At 34.2% G+C, this 22,727-nt stretch overlaps 1 protein-coding gene across 11 annotated transcripts in view; it reads right to left on the bottom strand.

Moving 5' to 3' along the window:
* Ubr5 (ubiquitin protein ligase E3 component n-recognin 5) overlaps positions 1 to 22,727 on the bottom strand; it is a 128,217-nt gene that overhangs the window by 2,075 nt on the left and 103,415 nt on the right. For 4 of the 11 annotated variants that reach the window (XM_071602200.1, XM_071602195.1, XM_071602197.1 and 1 more), the window contains exons 41-58: positions 21,963 to 22,193; positions 21,403 to 21,476; positions 20,220 to 20,392; positions 20,021 to 20,134; positions 18,843 to 19,063; positions 17,065 to 17,185; positions 16,876 to 16,980; positions 13,996 to 14,239; positions 12,566 to 12,677; positions 11,809 to 11,953; positions 11,366 to 11,496; positions 9,600 to 9,660; positions 7,283 to 7,458; positions 6,754 to 6,838; positions 4,899 to 5,054; positions 4,439 to 4,552; positions 3,187 to 3,331; positions 1,606 to 1,691 (exon numbers count right to left, since the gene is read on the bottom strand). In XM_071602200.1, the coding sequence (XP_071458301.1) occupies positions 1,606 to 1,691; positions 3,187 to 3,331; positions 4,439 to 4,552; positions 4,899 to 5,054; positions 6,754 to 6,838; positions 7,283 to 7,458; positions 9,600 to 9,660; positions 11,366 to 11,496; positions 11,809 to 11,953; positions 12,566 to 12,677; positions 13,996 to 14,239; positions 16,876 to 16,980; positions 17,065 to 17,185; positions 18,843 to 19,063; positions 20,021 to 20,134; positions 20,220 to 20,392; positions 21,403 to 21,476; positions 21,963 to 22,193 (2,494 nt within the window). The other 7 variants (XM_071602196.1, XM_071602199.1, XM_027946968.2 and 4 more) reach the window with 5 other exon arrangements.

The following is a 22,727-nucleotide window of genomic DNA, read 5'->3' as shown; positions in this document are numbered from 1 at the left end:
CCATATATTCAGGAGAGCTAAAAGCAGCTCCTGATTAAACTGAAGGTAATCAGAAATTTGTAGGTTTTGTGCTTTCCTGAACAAGTAATTAAATAAAATGACATATACACTTAGAAATGATCATTTTTAAACAGTGAATGGTCTGGTTTAGATAACTAAGAATTAAGGCTGATTAGACAAGGGAAATGTCCCAGGGAACCCTGAGGAATTAATAGTAAGGATCCCTGGAGTTTACTGGATAAGGAATGCCTTAACTTCTACAAGAAAGTCTAGAACAGATTACTACCTTCAAGATTAATGATAATGAGCAAGCTGATCTGGTTATGAATACACCTGAGACTAGATATAGATTGTAGACTTTCCATTGAAATCAAAGTTTATTATCTAATTTATAATTCTAAGTTGGCTGGGGCTTTGTGATAATATTAAGTAGGACAGAAATAATAAATTTAGCTGGGCATGGTAGAAAACAACTGTAATGCCAGCTACTTGGGAGGCTGAGGCAGGAGCATCTCAAGTTTGAAGGCCAACGGGCAATAAGACCCCATCTCACAATAAGAAGGACTGGGGCTTATTTAACTCAGGGAAAACCCTTGGGGGTTTAATCTGTAGTATAACAGAGGGGGAAAACCCAGAAAAATAAATTAGAGGAAAAATTAGCACATATAAGCACTACATGATAGTTCCCCTTTGTCTGTGGTTTTTCTTCCCATGACTGCAATTATCTGTGGCCAACTGTGGCCAAAAATATTAAATGATAAACTTAAAGGAAAAAAACTCTAAATTGGCTGCCACTATTCCAGTAGGGATGTCAAAGCATCTCTTTGTCCAACATTACACATATTGTATACACTATCCACTGAGTAACTTAGTAGCCATCTCAGTTATCAGATTACTTCAACACAAGCATTGTTGCAATCAATTATTTTATTTAATAAGTGGAAGAACAGTGATGCTGGCCAATTTGTACATGCCATAGAGAAGCCTGCTCAGCTTAAGAAAAGCAAATGTTGCTGAGTAAGGTCACAATTGCTAAATTTTGAAGAAGGAAAATGAAATCCATGCTGATTTTAATGACTCTTAAACGGTAAACATTACAGCACAGTGTATGATTAATGCTTAGTTAAGATGAAAAAGGCATAAAATTGTGGGGCGTGGTACTATCCTTGGTTTTAGCCTTCTACTGAGGGTTTTGGAAAGGACAAGGGTGGCTATTGTAAATGGGGCAGGGGGCATTAACTGTGTCACTACAATAAGCTGTATTATCTTTTGGGACAATGACAGCAAGATTAAGAGATAACATACCTTTGGAGGTTTAAGAGAAAAATAAAAAACATCCTTTTATTTCTGACCTTTTACAATTTCTCCACCCTACCTAAAATTAAAATGACCATTCATATAAACAGTATTTTAAAATTTGGGGAAAGATGTATAGCTCCACAATAGAAAGCACAAACTTACCATGTCTGAGGACTGGGTTCAATCCCCAGCACCCATTCCACCCGCACCCAACAAAAGAGGGGTTAAAAAAAAAAAAAAAAAAAAAGGCAGCAACAACAAACCACTACATTTCCTTGTACAAATTTTGTGAAGGTTTTAACTTACAAGATCTTGTCGTTCCGTCATGCTCATTTTCTCTACTATTGACCAGAACCAACGTTTGAACTGCAGTAACTTCTCAGCATTTTCTCCTAAGAATGAAGAATATAAATTCAATATTCTATATCAGTACTATAAACTTCTTATAATAAAAAAATACAAAATTAAAATACTATTTAACATTTGAGGGGTCTAATTCTTAACACAAATTAGGACCATATGCATAATGTAAAAAGCTCTATAGTTGATTAGCCAATCCAGCCTTAAGACGACCAAAACAAGAAAAATGAACCACTATTCTCAAAAGTGATAATCAGACTTTAAAATTTGTTTGTAAATCATGATTCTTCTCATGTCCGTAAGCTTCTTAGATGAATGGGTTTATAAATGACATAGATCTTCTGAAAAGCAGATTGTCATTCGCCAAGTCTGGGGGGTAAGTAGAGGGAACAAAAGAGTCTACATTTCTAAAGCTTTGGAATGATGCCTATAGTGCTGATCTGGTCCTTGGGCAGAAATTTTGTTTCTCTCCTAGATTTTTGGTTTATAAATGAGACAAGTTCTTAATGTATTGAAAAGAACAAAACAATTATAGAACAATTTATGTATTTCCAGGCATGAAGAAAAAATGTACCCAAATTTAGTTTTTTATAATTTGGCTAAAGCTGCTTGCAAAACTGAAAAATAAAAGGGAAAAAATTGGTTATCTTTACGTATGTAATAATTTTGGGACTGTAGGTATAATTTTTTTTAATATATATATTTTTTAGCTGTAGATGGGCATAATACCTTTTATTTTTTTATTTTTATGTGGTGCTGAGGATTGAACTCAGTGCCTCACATGTGCTAGGCAAGTGCTCTAACACTGAGCTACAACTCCAGCCCCTATAGGTATAATTCTTTTACAGCAAACTTAGTAGAGCTTCCAATGTTTATTATATAGTTGCAGTTAAAAACTCAGGACTATGGGGCTGGGGATATACAATTCCACTATCATACTTAAGTATAAAGCATCAATAAAAAATATGGAGGGGAAAACTCCCATTTAAAAAAAATACAACTCAAGGCTAGTCTCAGGGACTTTCAAAGTCCCTTTATTCTGAACTGTAGAATAAAACACTGGAGATAAAGTTTATTTTAGAAAAATTATCACTACACTAATCTTTATTCTAGATTCTCCATGTATTTGTATGCTGTCATGTCTTTGTGAGTGTGAATGGGTCCAGCTCTACAAAACAAACATCGTGCAATCAAATTTTTTAGAGCTGAAGACACATGAATCAGGAAGGACCAATAGAACATCAGTATATACAAATCCTCTGCTGACCACAAAGAATTTTTACTTGCATTCTTTAAACCACGTTTTTTTTTTAAAAAAAACCTAAAACAGTTATTCCACATTAGAATCAAAATAACCTAATGCTAAGCTACCAAAATGTTATTTAGTGCAATCATACTATTAAAAATAATGGATAACATGGTATTTCCCAGATCCTGTAATAAGGTTGAAGAACCAGAAACTCAGAAAATGCTGACCACACACTTATACAATTTATTCCATAAGTAAACATTTACAGAAATTCCTACCTGATTCATCATTGAAAGAGGTGAAACTAATCAGCATCTGCACATTAACTTCACCACAGCCATTTACCAAAAGCCTAAAATCTTCTGCTGTTAAATCTTCTAATGAGTTTTTTGGAAGCACGTCTAGTAGACCTTTCCTCATTGCCTAGAGAATTTTAAAAATTATCCTTTTGTTACAATAAGTACTTTATTTTCCACATGTTTGAACTGTTTAAAAAAAAAAAATCCAACTTCTATAAGAATGTCACTTTCCATTTTAAACCAAAAAACAGTTTTGTATTTTGAATTTATTTCATAGATTCAAAAGGAAGGGGAGAAAGGCAAGTGAATAGGTCACAGGTTTAAAAAATAAATAAATATTTTTAGACACTAACAGTTAACTAAAATTATTTTTAAAATTGTGTTAATAACAAACAAGCTGGTCATTAAATAAGAATAGCTTCAATTTGCCAAAAGTGTTCTCTCCTGTCAGCATCTTAGATAAGGATGACAACAAAAAACCTTCCATATTCAAACCTAATATCTGGAGGGTAATAAACCATGACCTAACCTGAACTCTTGAGATCAGAAATATATGACTAAAAAAATAAATAAAAAATAAAAAATGACACTATGAGTAATAAATTTACATAAACATTTTACCCTGGAAATGGAAAAAGTTACCAAGAGACCTGATTTTGCTTTTTAGAAGGGCCTGTTGGGCTTGGCTGATATCAAAGAACCTGGATTTTCGAGTGTCCCTCAATGAACCCAGCTGTAAGAATTTGCACAGATTATTTATGCAAATAATGTGATTTCACATGTGCTTTCCTTAAGAGTCTGGAACTTTAGTAATCATGGCTGGTTGCACGGTTAAAAAAAAAAAAAGCCACAGGACTAATAACCTCCAATAAAAACTCTGGTCTGACATCTAGGCAGGCTTCAAAAAGCAGACACAGTATAGAACACATTGCTGCATTTCAGAGCTAAGGAAGAGCTGTGGTGTGACAGCCCATGCAGAGAACTTTGGAAGCTTGCACCTGGATTCCGCCAGAATCTGCCTAATGGATCCTTTCTCCTAATCTTGCTAGGGGTCCTTCTACTAATAAGCCTGAGTCCTGTGAATAAAATACTTCTAGCAGATCACCCAATATATTAGTGGTGATAGAACCCTGAAAGAACTACATTTCAGCCCCACAAGCACCTTTTCCAAACTCTGATGAGACAAAAAATGCTTTATCACATGACTTAACACTTTCTAGAAAACACTTACATGTAATGGCTGTTCTGCAACTACCAACATTCTGTGTTCTGCATATTTCCGCACATACTCATACACATTCTGGGGAGTCACGGGTATGTTCACACCATTAGGAATGAGTTCAACCTGTGAAAAATTCAACAATGAAGACAATTTTATCCAAGAAATATAGTAAGTCAGCAGTTGACAAAATCTTAATTTCCTAGAAATTTTAAATCTAAAAAATAAATCTTAAATTTTAAATCTAAAAAATACCTAAGAGTTTGAGTAAGTAGAAAAATCCCCTTCTATTCTCAGTCTGTATCACTAATTCCTAAGTCATCTCTCTGTTCATATCCAGCTATGCTTGCTTCTCTTTCTCAGTGTGTGCACACATCTTTCTCTCTCTTCCTAAACTGCTTCTGTATGAAGCAGCAGCACAACAAATTAACCCAGTTCTCTTGCCAGAATAAGAAAACTGTATATGCTTTACCTGTCCTCCACCTTCTTCTTTACACAGGTCAATCGCAAATGCCAAATCCATTGCTGAAAAAACAGCATCAGCATCTGAACTCTGAGAAGCGAGGATTAATTGCCGCAAACTTTCATACATTACAGGGTCAAAAAAGGCAAAATCATGCCAGTTGACCTAAGACGTAATCATATGAAACTCAAATTATGAAAGAAACATTAGCAAATTATTATCTGTGATAAAGAATCTTAATTAATTTGAAGATATACTGATAAAGAATTTCCCACTAAATATATGAAATTACTTTGAAGAGGTAAAATTTAATGTTTCTTTGAAAATGAAATGTTTTGTCAGAGTCAAAGTACAAAAAGTGTGTGGGGGGAGGATGTCAACAGCATGATAAAGTTTTAAAAATTTGATTTAAAAAGCTACCACTAGTTGGGCACCATAGCACGTGCCATAATTCCAGCTACTGAGGCAGGAGGATTGTTAAGTTCAAGACCTGCAAGACCCTGTCTCAAAAAATTTTAAGAGCTGGGAATGTAGCTCAGTGGTACAGTACTGCCTAGGTATACAAAGCCCTGAGTTCCATCCCCAGTACTACAAGAAAAAAGAAAAGCCATTATTATTATTTACTGAACAATGATTATGTGCAGCAGCTGGTTCTCAACTAAATATACATCTATTTGTTCTTGATAAAAATTTTAAAAAATACAGATTTATCAAATCCAGTTGATAAATCTGATGCTCAAAGAAATTCAGTAACTTGTACAAGGTCAAGTCACTGAGTTAAACTTGAATCTATGAGCTGTTCAGTATACATTATTAAAAACTCAACATATTAACCTCTCCATGTTACTGAGATTTCAGTCTAGTTCTAAGAACAATAACAGTTTATTAAGAACTTAATGGGGGGGGGGGGTGGCGGGGGCACTGGAGTTATGGCTCAGCAGTACAGTGTTAGCCTCGCACTTGAAAGACCCTGGGTTCGATCCTCAGTACCACATAAAAATAAATTAATAAAATAAAGGTACTGTGTCCAACTAAAACTAAAAAATAAATATTAAAACACACACACACACACACACACACACACACACACACAAAGAACTTGAATGGGGCACAAATTACAGGGGGTGGGGAACAACACCAAATTACATTACATATAATGGGATGCTTGTATTTAATAGAGAACAATGTTCATCAGTGGGTTTGATTAAATTATTAGATTACAGCTTTGATGATTCTAATTTATCAGATGTGACATGCATCTAAAAAAGAATTTGATATTTGCTATTTTGTATCAATTTACAATACCTTTAAAAACAGTTTTTTGTTGTTGTAAATCAAAAGCTGCATAATTAGCATTATACATCAATTTTAAAGGCTTTCTCCTCTCCCTCCATCACAAAGAAATGTACACGCTGTTAAACTATCAAAACACAAAATAGGCTAATTCCATTACCTGAAAATAAATACTAAGCATGTTATACTATGTTTTCTTATATTCTTTTGCCCCCCCACGTAAATATTACATATATTTTTGAAATTGGAATGTTCTTTCAATACTACTACTCTCTTCCATTGCCACTTGCTACAACTAATTATAGTGGATAAAATTTACTGGTTACTACTCTTTGCTAGTCATGATGCTGTTTCTTTACCACTTTACAAATGAATATGCCAAAAGTGTCAGGGGATTTATCTGCAATAGGATCCACAATCTGTCAGACCCAAAGCTACCTACCTGTGTACCCAACTCTACTATGCCATCTCCTCCAGGTATGAAAGATTCTACGTATGTCATATTGGAATATTATTTATAAAAAGATTCTTTGTAATTGTAAAAACAGTTATGTTAATCAAAATTACTTACTTTTCTACCAAGTAGTACTTTAATTACATGTCTATTCAATGTGATGGGACATAGTTCATTCTGCAACAGACACAGTCCAAGAATCCTAAAAACAAAAACAGAAAAAAAATAAGATTTTAATTTAAAAATATATTTAGAATACACTACTCCACACATATATACATAAGCATTCATATGATTAAGAAATTCTCTTCAGCTTTATTTCTATCCACTATGAAATAGAACATAAGCCCAGTTTTAAAACTAATGTGTTATATCCAGACACAGTGGCACATACTTAAAATCCCAGCTATTATGGAGGTTAGGCAGGAGGATCTTGTGTTTGATAGAGGTCAGCCCCACTGGAGGAGTGGGGCTGACACACATTAATATTTTAGAAAATCTCATTAAACTGTAGTTTTTAAAAGAACTTAAGAGGCTGGGGATGTAGCTCAGTGGTAGAAAGCACATTTAGCATGCTCAAGGCCTTGGGTCCAAACCCCAGCACCCTTCCTCCCCTCAAATGTAATAATTTTTAGAGATATTTTACCTGCCAATGTTCCTGAAACAATTCAACCTTGCTTCTGTGTTTTTGCCAGGCCTTGGAGTATAAAATCCTCTTTTTCCGGGTTGGTAAAACAAAGGGGCATTGTCATCACCATCATCAGTATCATCTAAGTCCATATCTACAACACTTCGACTAGAGCCATGACGCTTTCGGTTTTCCTAAAAACAGAATGCTACAGATTAAGGCCCAATATTCATTTTTAAAAAAATGAAATGTATTGGTGCATGGCTGTAATCCCAGTGCCTCCAGAGGCTGAGACAGGAGGATTCTGAGTTCCAGGCCAGCCTCAGCGACTTAGTGAGGCCCTAGGCGTTTTATCAAGACCACATCTCAAAAAATAAAAAGGGAGGGCTGGGGATGTGGCTCAAGTGGTAGCGCGCTCGACTGGCATGCGTGCGACCCGGGTTCGATCCTCAGCACCACATACAAATAAAGATGTTGTGTCCGCCAAAAACTAAAAAATAAATATTAAAATTCTCTCTCTCTGTTTAAAATAAAAAATTCTCTCTCTCCCCCCCTCTCTTTAAAATAAAATAAAATAAAATAAAAAGGGCTGGAGATGTGGCTTAGTGGTTGAGTACCCCTGGGTTCAAATGCTATTACCCCACCACTATCCCGAAATATATAAGGCTTGGGGATATAGCTCAACAGTAGAGCACTTGCCTAGCAAGTATGAGGCCCTGGGTTCAATCCCAAGTACCACAAAAGAGGAAAAAAAGAATAAGAAATGTATGAACTGGTTCTCTGAAATCAAAGTCAAAGTCAGGAAGGCAGAACATTCATATTTAAATGTGTCTAACAATATTAAAGGTAAACTTAATTCACTTTTTCAGAACTGTGGTACACAAACCTCATGTACATAAAGTAACACCTGTTATATAAATAAAAATTACTTAATGCAACTCAGGTTAGTTTCTTTCACCTTAATACTTGAAGATATTTTCATTGGATAAAAAATTCTGAATTTCCGGTTTTTAGCACTGCCTTTTGGCCTCTGTAGTTTCTGGTAAGAAACCTACTATTTCAATTCACTTTTTCCCTGTATCTCGGACACCATTCTTTAGCTGCTTTACAGATAATTATCTTTGTATTAATCACAGTAAATTATGATGTGTCTGGACATAGTTTTCTTTTTATTTATACTGTTTGAAGTTCACTCATGTTCTCAAATCTGTAAATCTATGTCTTATACCAAATTTATTTTCAGCCATTATTTCTTCAAAAAAATTTTCCAAAGCAATTTCTTTCTCCTCTTCCTCTGGGAGTACTCCAAAGACATGAATGTTATGTTTTGATATTGTTCCAAAAGCTCTGAAACTATTCTTTGTTTTAAATCTTTTTCTGTTATTCAGAAGGGACTGTCATATTCATTCTACTTTTGAATACCTATCCAACTTAAAATTTGTTTCAGATATTGTACTTTTAATCTTAAAATGTATTTGGTTCTCTCTTTTATACTTTCTATTTCCTGTATCTTTTCATTCATTATCTTATACAACATGAGATAAAGTCTTTGATAATCCCAACAAATGGATCACCTCACAGATGTCATCTACTGGGTTCCTTTCCTGGGTCAAGTAGCCAGTCTCTCCTGGTTATTTATATATATATGCTGAATAATTAATTTTAGAGCCTTTGAATATTTATATGTTGAACGTTTCTAATATCAAGTTGTGAAAACGGGTTATGTTAAAATAGTATGGAAGACTGGCTGGTTGATGAGGGTGTGTAGTATTATAAGGATTCCAATGATAAGCTCTCAAAGCTTTTACTAAGATGTTTGTACATATCCTGCATATGCACCACTTGGAATAGTCTGAGAGCTGGGCAGTGGTTTATACTTTAGTCTCAAAGTCTGTTTCCAGGTAAAATGAAGTGACAGGATCAACTTTACCATACACACACACACAGTGATTAACTGATTGATTGTAATGGGTATGCTCTCCCTGGTTGGCACTGTAAGTTCTCCAGTAGTTTTTAGAATAAGATATATGCAGTGAAATACATCATGTCCTAAGAAGCCTCCCTTGCTGTGATACCACATGTATCTCTGCACCTTTGGGGCCTTGAGGAATTAGTCTTGGAATTTTGTCTGCCTCTCTCCTTCTCTGTTATTCAGTTCATTATATCAAATGCATATATAACAATTATATAATTATCTTGGCTTCTCTTTCTCTATTGTAATCATGTATTTTACTTACAAAATTACTTATTTAGTTCCTATATCCTACTTTTCTCCCAATTTCCTTATAATTTAAATTCAAAGTATCTATTAGCATGTGAAGAATACAGCTCTTACCTGTACCTTTTCTGAGGAGTCTAATAATCCAAGATCCAGAATACTATCAGCTCCATTTTCCCTAAAAACAAACAAGAACCTTTCATTTTCCAGACAACTGAAACATTTATAATTTAGTATGATATGGAGAACACATAAAAAATTTTCCAAGAATTCATCACTAAATTTAAGATTTGGGATTAACAAGTATCCAAGACACTTACTTCTCCTAATGTGGTTCTGAGGAGCAGAGACATCAAAAATATATTTTGTTAAAACCCACATGATGTTACATGTATAATTCATGATAATGGGCTAAAGACTACCTGATTTAAGTCAAAATAAATGCTGTTTTCACCAAAGAGCTGGAACTTAAGCTCAGAGCAAGCATTGTAGAAACACAGAAGAATTGTTTAGGAAGCAATCACAAATAAGGACTCAAGTTCTACAGCATATTTAATAATTCTAGAATACTATTAATAAATTCATTGCTCCATAAAGCCAGGAGGAAAGTAGTTGATACTGTGCATTAGTTTTACTCAATCAAAAAAGTACTAATTTAGTAACATATATATACATGAAATATATACATATATATAATATATATACATAAATATGTATAAATCTTTTTTAACCAAAATGCACATTCTTTTGAAATTTTCCCATAATGGCTAAACTATAATAGTGTGCGCTGATAGCTCTAGAGACAAGGCAAAGGAATAAAGAAAGTATACATAAAAGTCCAGAGATGCAGAATACATAAAAAAATAAACTTTAACCAACAGTCTCTGGCCTGGACCATTCAAAAGCTTTTGAAGTGGCTGTTTCAGTTCAGTACTCAGCCTGATTGCTTATACACCTGTAGCAATGTACCTAATTTCATTCTTTCAAAATCGTGATTGGGAAGAAATAACATTTTTTTATTAAAGAGTAGGGGCTTGTAGCTTAATGGCATAGTATTTGCCTAGTATGCACGAGACCCTGGGTTCAATCCCCAGCAGCACAGAAATTTTCATATAAAATAATCAAATCTTCAAAGCTTCAACTATTAAGAGTAGGCCTAAGATAGAAGTCACAGAGTAAATATGGTACATCTTCCTAATATCACTTTTACTTGTCACCGTGGAAAAAGAGGGTTAAGTAATTTAACTATTAAATATTTTAGATTTATATTAAAGCAAACAAACATATTACAAAATAGAAAGCAAAACCTGCACGAATTTCTAATGTGAATCAGGGGACTAAAATAAATTTCATACTTATGGCAAGAAGTTAGGTGCTACACTCCAAGATTCTTTGAGTATAATATGACCTCTTGCCACAAGGGGTATTCTGGTGGAGAATTTGAGATGTACTTCTTGGAAGCAATTCCTAAACATCAAGTATATAGAAGACCTTTTAGAACCAAAGTGACTAATAAAACACTACCATTCTAAAACAAAATCATGATTGGGTTTTTAAAATCCATGAAATTTAATTAGCTTTCTCTGTTTTATTATTCTTTTGCTATAAAATATGTTCATATAATTATGCACAAACAAAACACAACTACTTTACAGGCTGCATGTTTTTACAGGTTTTTAAATTCCATGAATATATACACTGTATTTCCATTAATTTTTCTTCATCAGAGAGCCAAGCTCTTACAGATTCTAAGCCACCACTTGATAAAAATTATTAAAATATCATACTTTATGGTATAAGATTTAAGATATGCTGGCACACACATACTAAAAACAAAACAGTTGATGATTAAACTGATAGGCCTTCCCAATTGTACACATTACCGTCCATGTGCAATAATGAGTTCCATGGCCTCATCTACTCTTGCTCTCAGAGAATCTTCACTTGCTAGAAGGAGAAGCAGCTGAGCTGGGGATAATTCCAACAGCATGCCAGTAATTTTACTTGCAAATGCCTATAAATGATAAACAAATGTTACTTGCCTACTCTCTAAAACTGCTTGTCAAAATCTACAGTCAAGCCAAACAAAAGAAATGTGTGTGCGTGCATGTGCTTTAAAGAAAAACAAGAGGAGGGGCTGGGATTGTGGCTCAGAGGTAGAGCACACACACAGCTAGCATGTGTGAGGCCTTCAGTTAGATCCTCAGCACTACATACAAATTAAACAAAGGTAGTAGTTGACAGTTTTTCTTTTAAATGGCCATTTCAATTCAAAAGCAAAAAAAGCCACAACCAGTTAAGAGTCAGCTAACTGCACATTACGTACTGGTTGCATTGCTTGCACACGGGGATAAAGCCTCTCCCCAAGTGCCTGCCGATGTGCTGGCAAAGGATCAGGATCATCACTAGGATTTCCTTCGGAGGCAGGTCTGAAGGGCCTTGTGTCAATGGAAAGCTGTCTTCGAAAATCTCTGTAAGAGGAAGAAAGCTTTTGAGTTCACTTACTTTGACTGCAAAGTGAAATTATCAGTACAATGAGAAAACAAGAGCATATAAATTATTCCAGCTGTGATACCAAGGTGGAATGATATCTAAATACATGAGAGCTGGAAAATAAAAATTGTCTACATTTTGTCACTTGAAAATCTATGAATTTGCAATGTGTAATTTGATTTTAAGGGGGGTAGGATCTGCAAAGACCAGAAATCAAGAAATCATCCACAATCATAATTCCTGAAAATTATGGGCCAAAGTAAAATGTGACCCATCTAACAAGAGTAAAATCAAAGGATTTAAGCAGCACAATTTGCCACAATAAGATTTTAAGAGAGGTAAAAAAAAGAATGATATTAAAGGTAGTAAAAATGTCAAATAATTAAGAACTCAAATGGATAATTTCAACTGCCTCTGGGTTTTTAAAGCAGAACTTCTAAGCAATAGACAGATAATTAGCTTATGTCCAAATATCAAAGCTGATTTTCTTAAATAAATAGTCAGTACATAGATAGATTCTTTCCTTTATAAGCCAACATTCAATTCATCCAAAATGCTGGTATTCAAAATAAGATACAGAATCTTCATACCTATCCCGGTCTCTCCGAGAACCCGCTCGCAAGCCACTACTCCTCCTCATTTCCCGTTCCCTCTCCCTTTCCCGATCTCTCTCTCCTCTGTTCCTTAATCTCTGCATTAAACCTAGGAGAAAAGGTGAAATACAGCTTATGTGGATAAATGTAAATGTGACTACATTAAATTTCAGTCAATGCAAGGAAATAAGTCAAACACAAGAAGACATGACAGCTCAACACCATCTTCCTTTTAATTATCTGTGTTGCTAGTGCCTTTCTCCCACTCTCCCTTTGATTTTGAGGGTTGCAGATGATTGTACACCTGGCACATCAAAGAAGTTCATTTCAGTATTTGTGAAATGTATTCTTCCCCTGGTCATGTCAAAGCTGTGAAATAAAATATAGCAACTAGGTTTATGTTAATTTCACTATAAATAATCTTGAGATGTCTTACATGATTAGTAATTTAAATATCTTCTTTATTCTTAATTTTTGGCACTAAAGCATTATAGGCCACCAGAACATTAGCTATAATTATTTTAAAATTTGTAACCCCAAGCTAGAGTATGGTTTCCTAAGGCATTTGCTAAGTTTCCATATTCAAAATCTGTTAAACTATTTTTATGATGAGACTATAGAAAGTCAGATGGTAAAAATGATGATGAAAAGCTGGTGAACTCTCCCCATTTTTTCACTCTCTTTCCTTTATACAGCTCATTCAGTTTTTATGGTGGTGGTTTACAGAACCCTAGTGATAAACAGGTAAAATTCAGAATTTTCTTTGTTCAATTATTGTTACCAGGGCTGACATCTTCTGCCATACTTGACATGAATTAGCAATTATCAACTCATGAAGCTTTTGTAATTTTACTGATTTTTTAAATTTGCTAACTGAAATCTTGAAATTAGGTTAAGAGCCCTCACTCCAAAGTGTTGTTTCTCAATTAGGTAATAAGCTTGCACTCTTCTCAAGGACGTTAATACAGAAAGCCTTACTTTAAAGGGGGGGGGGGGGGGGCTTTTTAAATTAAAATAGTGAGCTAAGTCATGCAAGCTCCTTAACTCATGGGGGACTAGAAACAAGTTTGTAAATCATACTTAGAATAGCCTATCTAGAAAACTGCGTTTTCTTCTCAAATATCTGTATCAATTAATACAGGGGGTAGAGGGAATACTAAGTGCAGTTTGCTTACTGAATTTTTATATCACCATATTTTTCACACCCACACTGAACTCCTGAAATAAGTAACAACTGATATGAGAAACCACTACAATCATAACCATCTAGCAAATGTGGCAGTAAATAAGCAATTAATCTAGAATAAAATTATATGAAATTGTAAATGTGCATTAAAATTCACTAAAAAGATTCATAAGCATTATTATTACTATTTTGATGAACAAGGAAGTAATTTTTGCTTGTTATGACACTAGTCTATACTTACTTGTGTGGGTACCTTTGTTGGCATTTTGGATACAATCTAGATTTGGCAATTTTTCATTTGACAAAAATGCTTGTGCAATGGCTGTATAAAAACTTCGTGCTACACCACTGCCCTCTCCTGGCTCGTCCTTAAATGTGACTTTTACTCTGTGGACAGCCATTGGAGTAGTTGCACATCTTCGGCCAAAATGATTGTTAAGCTGCCTCATAGTCTGCTGAATGAGGAGATCTCGATCCCGATCAACCTATTAAAACATGCCCAAAAGTAGTAAATCCATCACTGGAAATCACTTTGAAATTTTCTATGTAAAATGTGAAAAATGAATTTTACATTTTCTCTGATAGTTTTTCAACTTACAAGTACTGGGTTGTTAGAAGCTTATACATTCTAAAGCAAATTAGAAGGTTCTGCATTAAATCAGGACAATAGAATTTAATTCAATTTGAACATTTTGTTTTCAAAACTACTGGAAAACAATTTATTCTGTTTGGGGATAAACCAGGATAAATTCCAAATTAATTTTTTTAAAAAATGAATTCCTTGAAAACAATTTATTCTATTTTGGGATAAACCAGGATAAATTCCAAATGAATTTTTAAAAAAATGAATTCCTTGATAAAAGAAAACAAGCAAAGTGGAGTAAAATGACAATTGGAAAAACATTTACACCTTCTAGCAAAAAGATACATATTCATGAGCAACTATATATCATTCTAAAGATACATAAAGAATGTATAAAGTGTTAAGAAAAAACAACTTTGTAGAATAGGCAAAATACATTGCATTCATTTAAAAAAAAAAACTGATCCTAAATACAAAAGTTTTTTGGTGGAGAGGGTATTGAGGATTGGATCAAAGAGTGCTTAATCACTGAGCTACATCCCCCCCCAGTTCTTTTCATATTTTGAAAGAGGGTCTTGCTAAGTTGCTGAGGCTAGCCTGAACTTGTGATTTTCTTGCCTCAGCCTCCTGTGATACATGCCTATAATCCTCCTGGGATTATAGGCATGTACCACCATGCCTAGCTTAAAATAAGTGAAATCTAAATTGAAACTATACTAAAATGTCATTCCTTACCTAATCAGATTAGACAAAAATCTCAACAACTGCCAGAAAGATTATGGTGTGTCAATCATTTCATACTGACAGTAAGATACATGCATACACATACATACATACATACACACATACCAAAAACAAAAACAAACAAACAAAAACACCATTATGCAGAAGTACTTGCCAATATCTGGGAAAATTATATATGCACATATGCTATGGACCCAGCAACGCTGCCTAGGAATCTACCTCACAGACACATTAGCAAAACTGAGAAACAAACACAAGGTATGATGATTGTTGACTTGACTACACTATCTGGGATAGCAAAAAACTAGAAAACAAACCCAAATGTCTAGTCATAGGGGGGTTGCTTAGAAACATTGGTTAAAAACCATAAAATACACTACATTAAGCATTTATAAAAGGGGGAACACTTCTCAGTATAAAGCTATGGCTATACTGGATATACTGTTAACTGGGGGAAAAACATATAGTATGCTGGGGATGTAAGGGAAAATGAGTAATGAACATACAATTTTTTTAAATGGGGGAATACACTTTTTTAAATGGTGAACAATGGGAACTAGACATCTCTGAATATACCTTCTTATAAAGTTGACTTTGCAACATTATATATTTTACATAATTAGTATAATATGAAATATAATTTATATTAAACTGTTTATATTTATTTATATTTATACTTTACTTTTTAAACCAACAGAGAAGGCAATTCCTAAAAACTAAAAGCAAAATGAAACAAAAGGCCATAAAACCCACCAAGAGGAATTATTTCATGTGAGTAAAACCAATTTGTCTATCTCTGAGTATGATTTAAAGACAAACAACTACAACTTAAACTATTTTCAATAACCATTTCGTTGATGTTAAGTGTAGATGTTGTAATTCTAAGACTGCTGTGTATATACTGTGGGGGGAAAAGGAAGTGAATAATTTTATTCATGTTGTTGAGAAATTGGATTTTCCCTTTGGAACAAAGGAGACACAGATTTAAGGTGTAAGAGATGAAAATAACAAGCAAAACAACCTTGTGGTCCTAAATCTTGAATCTGAATTGGGAATATCTTTATGAATTCATAATGTGATTTTTCTTTTTTTGACTTGAGGTTGGAGCTGGGGGTGCATTTCCTTACACTAAAAACCTTAAAACAATGATCAACCCAGTATCAATGAGCAACCCAACTAACTACCCACATGCAATCTCAAAATACAGTTTCCTACAAAACAGATTCAGGGGCTTCTTGAAGAAATGGATGATTTAAGCTTTGTGACAGAAATGCACATAAAAAATACTAGAAAAAAAGACTATTGGGATAATGTTAAAAAGGACTCAAAATTAGTCAAAAAGGAGACAACTAGAGCATCAGTAAGAATAATCTCATTGGAGGGTGGGGGATATAGCTCAGTTGGTAGAGTGCTTGCCTCGCATGCACAAGGCCCTAGGTTCAATCCCCAGCACCACAAACATACACACACACACAAAAGAATAATCTCACTGGAATGAAATATATCAAAACTGTTTAAATCCACAAGCACATTAAAACAAACAAACAAACAACAACAACAACAAAAAAAAAAAAAAAAAAAAACAACTGAACACTCTTTGGTCTAAAGGATTCTAAATTTGCTCAGAAAACTACCATTCTAATTTGGGGATTATCATTTCTTTAATTTTTTTTCTCCATTTCTTTAAAGTTTTAATTGTAAATACATATTCCTAAGAAGATCTATTTGTTATTTAGGATATTTTTAAATTCATATAAATGGCATTCTGTAAGTATAGTAAGAAAATCTAAATACCTTTACCTCTAGTGATAAATCTCTTGACTGCTGGTTTCTCAGTTTTTCCATTTCTCTGCGGAATTTTGATTCTTTTACCTCAAAACCACCCAATTCAGTTAGGATCTAAAGGGGAGGGGATGACAAAATTACTTTCTGAAATACATTCTGATCAGGCAGAAAATAATTTAAAATGTACAAAATACATACTGATCCAGGTTCTGCTCCAACATCTTCCATGAATACTCTGCCAAATAGTTCTAAAGAAAGACGCCAACGTCCTAGCAGCATGTCATGGGAAATAACCATTCCCATGAAGCTACACTGTGGCCTATAAGAAATTTAAGGGGAGAGAGGAAATAATTTAACCAATGCCCAAAATTCTGGTCAATATTAGTAATGTACTTTGTATTTTAATATTCTAAGGTCTTCAGTATTACAAATTATGTTCTCTCTAATAAGAACATTTCCACAACTACTTGGAACATCATCCTGAGGGTGCCTCCTAACTTCAACTTTCATTTTACCTCTTTTCCTTAAAATCTAATGTCCATCTCCACTTAGGTGATTCACAGATCTCTCTCCAGATCAAACTTTCACAATAAACCAGAATTTTGATTTGTTAAATATATCTACATCGGTGATACTCAATTCAAACTCAACATGTCTACAAGTCAATACGGACTCAAGGCAATGATATTTCCTCCTGATCTTTTTCATTATTACCATCTATTTCCCCTCTTGCACAGACTTGAAGCAAGTTCTTCCTCCTGTTCCTTCAGAGTAAAAAAAAGTTTATCAGAGTTTCTCTTCCTTACAAGATTTCTTTCCCATCCCCAAAGCCAGTATTCTACCTTAGCCTCCTTTTCCTCACTAAGTGGAACTAATAATAAGAGTTTCTAACTGGTCTCCCCTCCAACCTGTTTCTATATATTCTAAACCTCTCAGCTCCAGCCATATTGCCTCTGGGAAGATTGTCCCACTCCAGTCTACACACTGTCCCTTAGCTACCGACTGTTAGACTGTTGTATCTTGTTTTCATTAGCCAGCTCATTAATTCCTTCTAAAATTTATCTGATTCCTTGTAACCAAAGAACATAGAGCATAAAACAAAGTGTAAACAAATCATTTGGAAGTTTCCCATACTGACCTACAGTATATACTAATGAATTTTTAAGTAAACAAAACCTGCCTCATGCTAGAGTATCACAATCTGTGAACCATGCAGAGTAGCCCAAGTAAGTACGAGTCATGCATCCAGAATATTCTACTCTTTCTAATTATCAATATGTCCCCATAAAGCTGTTGGTCACAAGTCTATAAATGGCAGTTTGACATGGAGATATATATATATATATATATATTAGTGAAAGGGGAAAATTCTGATTATCAATAGAATTTTTTTTAAAAAAAGAGAGAGAGAATTTTTTAATATTTATTTTTTAGTTCTCGGCGGACACAACATCTTTGTTTGTATGTGGTGCTGAGGATCGAACCCGGGCTGCACGCATGCCAGGTGAGCACTCTACCGCTTGAGCCACATCCCCAGCCCTGGATATATATTTTAGCTCTAATTATTAAACTTAAAAACAAGGTACTAGGGGCTGGGGTTGTGGCTCAGTGGTATAGTGCCTGCCTAGCATGCATGAGGCACTGGGTTCGATCCTCAGCAACACATAAGTGTAAAATAAAGATATTGTGTCGACCTAAAACTAAAAAATAAATATTAAAAACAAACAAACAAAAAAAACCCCAAGGTACTATAAGTTCTTCAACGAAGTAAAAACAATGACAAGTCACAGCCCAAATCTAGAAAATGAAATTTTAAAATGTAAATATCAAATAAACTAGAAAACCAAGAAAAAATTTGTGTATAAATGAAATAAAATAAAAATGAAATAAAACATTTATAAATAAAAATTCTTTAAAAGAAATTTTAATAGCTTGAAAGTAATGCAACAGAAAGAAAACTTTCACTTATCAAGTACCTGAAAGATGTAAGAGGTGGTCCTTCACTTTCAGTAAGTCCTATTTCTGCTAATAAACTACTTTTCAATTGTGCAGCAAGATCATGAGCAGATGGCCCTGGTTTTGAACTCTCAGTTTCTTCTGCCAGCACATTCTGTTCTTCCCCTTCTTTTTTTTGTCGATTTTGCATGTTCATTACATTTTTCAGATTGGCAGCATAAGACATTTTAGTTGGAAGAACCTGTGAATTTTTATATTTCAATGTTATACATTAAGAAAACAAATGAAGATTTTAACTTAGCAAGGCTCCATAGAAATTAATCCTTCTGGAGCTTTGCCTATAAAGTATACAGCCTCATCTTGTTTTGTGTGATTCCCCTGGCTGACCATCAATTCCAGTACAAACTAAAGAGAACTTCTGAAGGAATCTTTACAATACCTCTGATACTTAAGTCTCTTGCACATTTTTAGTATTGCATTCTCCTTCACCACTTAGATAATTTTAAAATGCTATTCAACTACATTTTTTCTACGTTACTACTTTTTCAGGACAAAAAGTGTTGTTTTTGGCTCTAAATTCAGACTTGAATCTTAAAGTAGATCTGCCATGTGAAACAGACATTCTCACATGAAATCTATTTATAATCTCTCATGTCTTAATTTCTTACCCATAAAATCAGGATAACAACACTTCCTACTCACCATGGTTATAGATATTAAAATAGTGCCCAAGACCCAGAATTACTCAATAAATGTTAGATATCACTAATGTGACCTTCTTTATCTACAACTTTCTTTGTGTATACTGAAGACTGCACCCAGGTATGCTTTACCACTGAGCTATATCTTCAGCGCCTCTTTAAGACAGGGTCTCACTAAATTGCTGAGGCTGGCCCCAAACTCATGATCTTTCTACCTCAGCCTCCCGAATCACTTGGATTATATATGTGAACATTAAAATTGTCAGTACTGTGTAACGATCAACTCTGTGAAAGAAAGCACATAATAAAACTGACCTAACAGAGCAAGTTAATGACAGTGGTGGAATTCCTTCTATGGTGTTATTAAGGCAGGAATTTTGGACACCTCTATTATTTAGGGAAATAAAATACTCTGAATTAATGCATTTCTAAAAATCTAGACACTGAGACAAGTTCTTCTTAACAAACATTCTATTACACAGACTTTTATATCTTACCTCAAGGCAGTTTCTGTCCATTGTAACCTCCATTAAGCACTTCCCACTACTGGCAGATGAAGAATAAAGACCTTGACTTGGACGGCCAAAAAGATCCTCTTTTCTAGCATTTGGCTGAAATTTTAATAGATATTCTAGTTATATTAAACACTTAAAACAAATGGCAGTTAGAAAGAAACCTAAGACTAGTTTAATTCACCTGCAGCAAATGTGGCTGATCAGCCAAAGGGATGGCTTCAGCCAGAGGCACTTCAAATGGATTTGGGGGTATGCACCCCAGGAAAGTCATTGAGTCTGAACGCCGGAAAAATGGATGGTTTTGGCCAGTCTCTGCAGGAAGAGAGTCATCGTCCTTATCATTCAGAGTAGCACCTAAATATAAAAATAAAATGTTTTATTTAATAAAAATAATTATTAGGGAAGAATAAAAGACCATTAATCTGTTGTATCCAAAATTCCTGATCTTTTTATAAAAATTATAATGAACTCAAAAACAAGTTAATAGTCCATAATTTTGATATTTTAAAGTTATAATTCAAAATATAATAGTTTGATATGGTTACAGTGGTAAATTTTATGTATATTACAAAAATTTTAAAATGCAAAATAAAAAATGTAACAATAACACTGTTCCATTCTGTACTGGTTAGTGCTTCTTGTATCTTTCTATCTATATAGAACAAGATTCCTAAGCATATCAGGACCCAACTCACTGATGACTCCAAAAGGAAAAGATACCCAGGAGCTGTAATCTGAGCATTTATTTACCACAGTAAAATAAACTTGGGCAACTCATGTATCTCAACAATCAATCGACACACTGGGACCAACTCTCCTTAGTGAAAGAAAATTTGGGCAATGCTTAGTGTGTTGTTACCTATGACTGGATTCTCAAAAATAGTAGTCAGCTGTCTTTCCTTAGGCTAAATAAAAGTACTAGTTGAGAATAAGAAGCTTCTAACTGAAATACTAACAGAAAACTATAAGTTGGCTATAGAAGATCCCCAAGTACTGTGGTATAAAAAGTTATGAAAAAAAATTCTTTAGTTTATATTAACTGCTAAAAGTTTTGATATTCAGAAGTGATTTTCATTTTCTTTACTACATCTAGAAAATACAAAACAGACAAATGTAAAAAAGAAATATAGTAGGAAAAATATCCAATATTTAAAAGTTTGTAACAGGTCTTTAATCCTTAATTATGAAATATATAATGCAAGGATGTGTAAAAGAAAAATGGACAGAAGCGATAAGAAATGGGACATAGAGAAGAAAAGAGAAATTCCCACCCAGACAGAAAATAATGAAGTTAAAAAGCTTGAAGGGGAAATACTGAGGCAGCCATTTCTTGAAGTAGATTAGCAGATTTTCTGTGCACTAACTTTGATTGGTGTCATCATCATTTTCATGTTCTGAATCTTCATTATCAATACCCAGTTCCAAAAGTTCTCGTGTCCTTTAAAAAGACAAGTGAATCGTTTTCAATGAAATTAGTTGTATAATCTGAACAGGAACAAAGGCAAGGGGAACCCAAAACAAATAAACAAACAAAAAAAACACTGAAGAGGTCAGTTTGATATCTGATTTCTTACACTATGGTATAGTTTCAGATTCTGGAAAATGATTTACCAATCAGCCTAATGTATTACAATAACAAAAAGAGAAGCAAAAATCACCCCAAGAAATATGAGTACCTGTAAAAACTCTAAATAGAAAACACAGTAAGTACTCAGGCTGAACTATTTTAAGTATGAAGCTTAAATGCATTCTTAGGTTTCCCATTTTAAGTTAGGACCTGCAACAGAAAATAAGTTATACTTTCCTACATAAATGTTCCTATACTGTTTTTCTTTTGCATTGCTGTTCTCCTTTACTCTAGAATTTCCCTGCAGAGACCATACCAAGCAAGTATTTCTTAAAACTAGCCTCATCGTAAATATACCTTTTACGTTCCAACTGAGGAGTATCCAATGTCGTCTGCTGGTTCATTGCTTTAATCCAATATATAAGGGCTTGAAAAACATAGGCCACATGCTTCAATGAACAAACATCCAAAACTGGAAGAACATCAGAATGTTCATCATTATGAGACCGCATTAAAGAGAGAGCATAATTTAGGAAGTCTCCTCGAGCAGACATCATTCCTTGTCGGGCGCTAAGCAATGTGGCACGTCTACAGGGGGAAAAAAAATTAAACAAGTTTACAAATAAACACAAATGTGAAATCTGCCACTATCATAAGTAGGCAAAACTACAAACTGAGAACATTCATAAATACTCATTAAGCCTGTGGCTCTGCTTTAGAAATATAATCACTGTGTACAATTTATAGTCCTATACTTATTGTATAAGAAAGGAATTGTATCCTTCAGAATGGCAGAAGAACTTCTTCCCTAAAAACGGGGATTCTCAAACTGCAAGGTTCCCCCCAACCCCCCCCCACTACCACTGCCACCCCAAATCACCTGGAAGGTTTATTTAAACAGATAAGCTGACCCCACCTCCATAGTTTTTGGTAGGTCTGGATAAGGCCCCAATATCTGTATTTCTAACAAGCTCCCAGATAAGGTTGAAACTGCTGTTCTAGGGATCATACTCTGGGAATCAATTGCTTAAAATGATAACAAAATCATAAACAACAACAAAAAAAAATGGATAAACTGGACTTTACTAAATTAAGAACTTTTGCACTTCAAAGAATAATATC

The sequence above is a fragment of the Marmota flaviventris genome, chromosome 15 (genome assembly GCF_047511675.1).
Source record: "Marmota flaviventris isolate mMarFla1 chromosome 15, mMarFla1.hap1, whole genome shotgun sequence".
Classification (NCBI taxonomy): Eukaryota; Metazoa; Chordata; class Mammalia; order Rodentia; family Sciuridae; genus Marmota; species Marmota flaviventris.
The sequence above is the reverse complement of the archived record's forward strand: the minus strand, read 5'-3'. Positions and strand labels throughout refer to the sequence as shown.